The sequence below is a fragment of the Merops nubicus genome, unplaced genomic scaffold (assembly GCF_000691845.1).
Source record: "Merops nubicus isolate BGI_N331 unplaced genomic scaffold, ASM69184v1 Scaffold42774, whole genome shotgun sequence".
Taxonomy (NCBI): Eukaryota; Metazoa; Chordata; class Aves; order Coraciiformes; family Meropidae; genus Merops; species Merops nubicus.
Window position 1 is genome coordinate 281 of NW_008603008.1, and position 5,502 is coordinate 5,782.

General features: G+C 39.5%; 1 protein-coding gene across 1 annotated transcript; it reads right to left on the bottom strand.

The window, feature by feature from the left end:
• Positions 1 to 633: 633 nt before the first annotated feature.
• On the bottom strand, positions 634 to 5,355 carry PDCD2L (programmed cell death 2-like; the record flags this gene model as incomplete). Its single annotated transcript, XM_008938527.1, has 5 exons — positions 634 to 785; positions 1,295 to 1,443; positions 3,104 to 3,217; positions 4,292 to 4,720; positions 5,311 to 5,355. Coding segments are annotated over 5 exons (868 nt in total), but the record flags the coding sequence as incomplete, so codon positions are not given.
• Positions 5,356 to 5,502: the final 147 nt, after the last annotated feature.

Here is a 5,502-nt window from a genome sequence, read left to right on the forward strand (position 1 = left end):
TTTAACTAAAGCAGCAAGATTAGCTGTGGTAACAAGGCCTGTGCTGTATGTCCCTCATCATTCTGCACCCTAACAAAAACCTTCACCTTCTCCCCATCCCAAGCAATGTAATGTCAGAGCTCATTTAACCAGGCAAATATAACTCATCCTTCAGTGACAAAACACACAGAAAGCCTTCGCTGTGAGAAGATGGTAGTAACAGCAAGGCCCTTTCATCCACTGAATCTAATCTGTGGTTACAATAAAGCAGATTTGGATTTTAAAATCAAGCTTACATTAAGTTCTTCCTGCTAATAGCTTCTAAAACCTGGATCCTGTTTGGCCCATGAATCCTAACAGTACGACAGTAAGAAAACCTTTCTCCTTTACTTTCCTCACCAAACATTATGTGTAACCAGAATCAAACAATCTCTACACCTACATTTCCACATGTAACCAAAGTATTCAAGTTTTCTGTTGACACATTTTAGAGGCATGCTAATAGATGCTTCAATCAGTTATTCTTGGAAATAAACACAGTCATCAAATGAAATCCATTTTTCAGCACATCCGAGGAAAATTCTATGGCACAGTTGCATACTTTTACCTGTAGTAAAAAAAAAACCAAAAACAAACAACAAAACCAGACTTTCCATCTATGCAGAGAAATGCAATTTATTTAAATAACCTCTGATCTGGGTCTTCTTGTACAAAAATAAATTCTTCAAGAGGGGTTTGATGATTTGTTGGCCAACAGCTTCTCTCACATGTGTAAACTATAGCAGTTCCAAATTCCACTGACAGATCTAAAAAGAAAGCATTAAAGGTATGAAAAAATGACATACTCAAGGGCTGTTGCTTATCACTATGCTTCAGTCTTTGCCAGTTCAGAAAATATTTTTCATATTCAGTCTCCTATGTACACAGCATCTTCCAACTTGAAGGATTTTAAAGCAAGCTGACTCAGAATTTTCAAACAGCTTAAGCATCTGCCATTTTACTATTTTCCAAGGCCTCATTCAGGAGACAATAAAGACAAACCACCCCCAAGGTCATGGAATTATCCATATTGCTGTTATTAAAGTTCATTAGTGAGCAAATGAAGTTGCAGTCATAGCCTCCATAAGCCCTAGTTACACCTTTTGCTTCATGAAATCTATAATAGAAACCAAGTGGATTCTATATAAGATGACAACTGCAGTTATGCACGTCAGTGCACGTGGTTAGCAAGAAATAACCCAAGCTGCAGTTCACTAAACTTTACCAAGAAGGTGACTGTTTCTAGTACTCATTCAGCTAGGTCAAAGGTCAGCACCTGAATCACTCTGGAGCATGGTGACCAGTGCTGGCATGAGCTGAAATTCAAATATTCTGTTGCTTCCACAGTTACTGCAGGCTGGAATATCTTTGTCAATGTTGGCTGGAGGACATGTTATAAATAAAGGCTGGCCACCCCTAGAGTATCTAAGAAAAGAAAGGAAAAAAAAGTATTCAGTTTCTGCATCTAAATTTCATAAATAAACATACACATTGGCAAGAGCATTCAGGATTCTCTGAAACCTCTTGACTGGCTTGAAGTAAAAAAATATTGTTACAAGGCAGAATCATTGCCTGAGCTTCAGATGAGTCATTAACAAAGAACAAAGATGGGGAGAGGGAAATACTTGGAGGGTCAACACTTGGAAAGTCTTAAGGAAAGAACTGGATTTAAAGGAGACAAATGCTTTGAACTGACACTTCCAAAATATGCTGTACCCAACTAATTTAATTTAGCCAACTACACTTCCCTGAAAAATGGAATCCTAATCACTGGCAGTTAAAAGATATTCAACATAAAATAGGTATCAAAACCACTGCAGTTAGGCCTCAGAAATCCTATTTTATTTACAAGAGCTATCATAGCTCCACAACTAACAGGAAACCAAGATCAAAGACTGTTCCCAATGAATGCCAAGCAGTATTCTGTGCTGTACTGACAGCTCAATGGAGATCTGGCAGCCCAGGAGAAACGGGGGTCTAGCAGGCTTACTCACCATGCCCATGAAGGGGAGAGGGAGGGCTACATAAAGCTGGTAACTAGTCATCCTCATGAGGGTCACCAGAAGTGATGTTTTACAAGAACTGAAAACTCAAAGAGTGTAACATTGCAGAGCGCTAGATCCAGTGAAAAAAGGAGTCTGAAAATGTTACTTCACTCTTCATTAGCAACTTTTCTGTATAATCTTTGAGAGATAGTCAATGCAAGTTTCTCATGTTTCTTATTTTGTGTAACCAGCCCCTCAAACTCTACAAATCAAAAAGCTACCAGTGAAGTTAGTTCACCTGGTTCTGAAAACTAGCTAACCAAAAGTCCTGTCACTACACTGAGATGGCTCGAGCAGATAGGCTGCACTGGGCTCCCTGGAACAAAGCAATGACAAGCTAACACTTGGCATGAGCTGTGAAAACCTTACCTGTTATCTGGTACTATGAATAATTTATGACTTGAATTCTTTTTTCACTCAGAATTAACTCCTCTTTTGGGAAAGTAGCTGCTCTGAGATGAAATCTTTTATTTTTTTTCTAGGAAAACCAATAGATTTGCAAGAATTGAAGATTACAGGGTCCTAGGGGGTAATCACAATAAGCTGCAGAACTCAGGCTTTTAAAACAAGTGGGTTTTTTTTACTCCAGTGACATCTCGAGGTCTGAGACATAAGCAATGACAAGAAGGTTACAAAATCTATGGGCAGCAGATAGCCCTGGAAATCTATCACAACAGCATAGCACTGTGCATCATACTCCCAGCTCAACATTGTGCCTGGATTTCAGCGAGTCTTCAAAGACAGCCTGGGTCTGTTCTCATCAGGTCTGACATTGAAGAGTTTCCCACAGCCAGATCTGGGGTCTCTGATCCTGCTTTGCTTCTCATGCTTTTCATCTACTTATACTTTGTATAAAAAAGCCCAAACAGGGATTGAAGTCTGACCAGAGGCATGGTAAAAGCCCACTTAGCTACTTTTTTTTTTTTTAAATTAAGAAACAAAAATATATATCTATTTCCAATGAAATGGTTTACTTGGATGTACTAACAATCCATGTTTATGCTCTGCATCTCCCTGTTACAACCAGTCGATCAACATACCTTAGAATCTGTTCAGGACACACAGAGATTCTTTTCATAAATTTATGAAATGTGTGGTCCCTGCCTTTGACTTCACCCTTCTCATATTTTTCATTATCACCTTCACCTGTAAAACTGCAAGAAAACAAGAGAAGAAACAATTTCCAGTGAGCATTTCAGTATGCTATGCATGCTTTTAAATAAGTAATGGTTACTACACATTCACATTTAATTACACTTAAGTACATTAAAAAATGTTAAAATTTTTACACATGTTAAATTAAGAGGCAATTCCTGCTAGAGGTAGCAAGTGAACATTTTGCTTCCAGTTCTTCAGTTCCTGGTAGTTTACAATTACTAATAGTTTTTTAAACTATCACATGAGATTCAAACCCATTAGATACCTGCTTATTTCTTAAAAAAACCCAAAAACATTCCTTTAGTAACTCCTCATAAGTTTTACTAGTTTTTAAATCAATGTTGCCTTTCAAAATTTTAGATTAAGTGGAATTAAAGTTTTGTGATTCTACAAAGGTCAACAAAATAACAGGAACACCACTCCTAGAAAGCATTCTTGGCAGATTCTGCAATTGACAGTACTTTTAGTTATCAAAAAATTCAACATTGTCCACAATTCAGAAGCCAGGGTACATGTTAATATAACCAAAGAGAAATGGTCTAGATAGAAGTGCTCACTGTGGTCACTTAATACTGAAAATAGTTTCAGTAATTACATTCAAAAATATTTTTTTCAGACCTTTACAAAATCTTTGTGATTCTTACCATCATTCCAGCCTCTAGTCAAAATCCCTAAATAATTAAACTCTTGAAAATGCAACTGGAACACAAGAAAAGCTTTAGCTTTGTAAAGAAAAAAAATGTTACAGTATAAATAAATTCTATTTAGTATAAGATGCTGTTTAAACCACACTAGTTTGGTTTCAGAGATTGATGAGTAACTTATCTGCAGCCCCAGGATGCTCCAACTGCTCAGCCAACTCAGAAATAAATGCATTTCTGAATAACTCAAAATTCAGCAGAACTGAGTGCATGTTCTTCCAGTGAAGTACTACACACCAGTAATTCCTCAAGAATCCAGTTATGAGCAAAATGCATTCAAATTTATTGAGAGTTATATTTAAAGTATCAATCAGCATTTGAACTCCATAATGCCTTCAGTTTCAGCATGAAATCCAGCCCTGTTCTCACCTCTCTGACATCAGCTGTTCCAAATCAACACCCTCTCTCTGCTGATACTCCTTCAACAGCTCATCTGCGTGAGTGGTATCGAGGAAACCAGCGTAGTCTTCCTCATCCACCACACTAATGTAGAAGGGCTGGAACACAGGAGCTGAGCCAGCTGAGGCTGTCACCACTTCCCCTCTGGCTGGAGGATGTGCATTCAGGGAACCTGACCCATCTGCAGCTTCAGCCAAGCGAAGCTGTTGGAACTGGGATGCACACTCCACCTCTCTGGACAAGGAGCTGCTCTCCACTTCGTTTAAGCCAAGCAGCTGACGGGAGGCACATGCAGGAGATTCTGCTCCATCACAGCCTCCCCACTCATCTGCTTCATCACACCAGTCCTTTGCAGCAAAGTTTGATTCTTCCTTCTGAGAAGAAAAACAGAACAAAAAAAAACCAGAACATGGTCAAGATCAGCCACCCTAATGTACTTCAAACACAGTTTTGTAACAGATAAGAAAACTAAAACATTAACCTAATGCTTAGTGTTATTCCTCCTATTCTCCTCACAGTGAGTGGTATTTACCAGCATACCCATGTTTATGTTTCACAGCAGCAGGGCAGAATATGGAGGAAAATAATAACAATAATAATACCATCATTTTACCCCATATAAGCTCATTTACCACAGACAAAAACTCTATACTGCAAATGTACCACCTGAACAAACACTTTCTGCCACTTGTCACTAGTTTGATAGTCATCACATCCTTTCAGTCCTCTTAAGCCCAAGTGCAGTTTTTATTCACAAGCAAAAATACCAGAAGCATACTAACAATAACTGAGTCAGATTAATTAAAACAGGTGGTAATTTTTTCTTAATCTATTTTAATTAGTAAATAAAGGAAACACCTTAAAGATGTAAACCTAAACTTTGGCTGCAGACCCTGCTCAGCAGCGCACGGCACACCGGGCACACCGGCGGAGGGGCACCCCGGAGGCAGCGCGCTGGCTGTACCTGCTTTACGCGGACATCTCCCGGTTCCTTCTCCTGCGGCTGCACGTGCTGGGAGCGCAGTACCTTCCAGCTTCAGCGTGCCGTGTAAACAAGAAAAAAATAAAAACAAAAAAACCCCAAATCAAAGCCAACACAGACACACGGCAGAAAGCAGCGAGGCGTCGCGCCCGGGACGCGCTTACCTGCGGGGCGCTCCGCGGCAGCCGCCCGCGGCGCA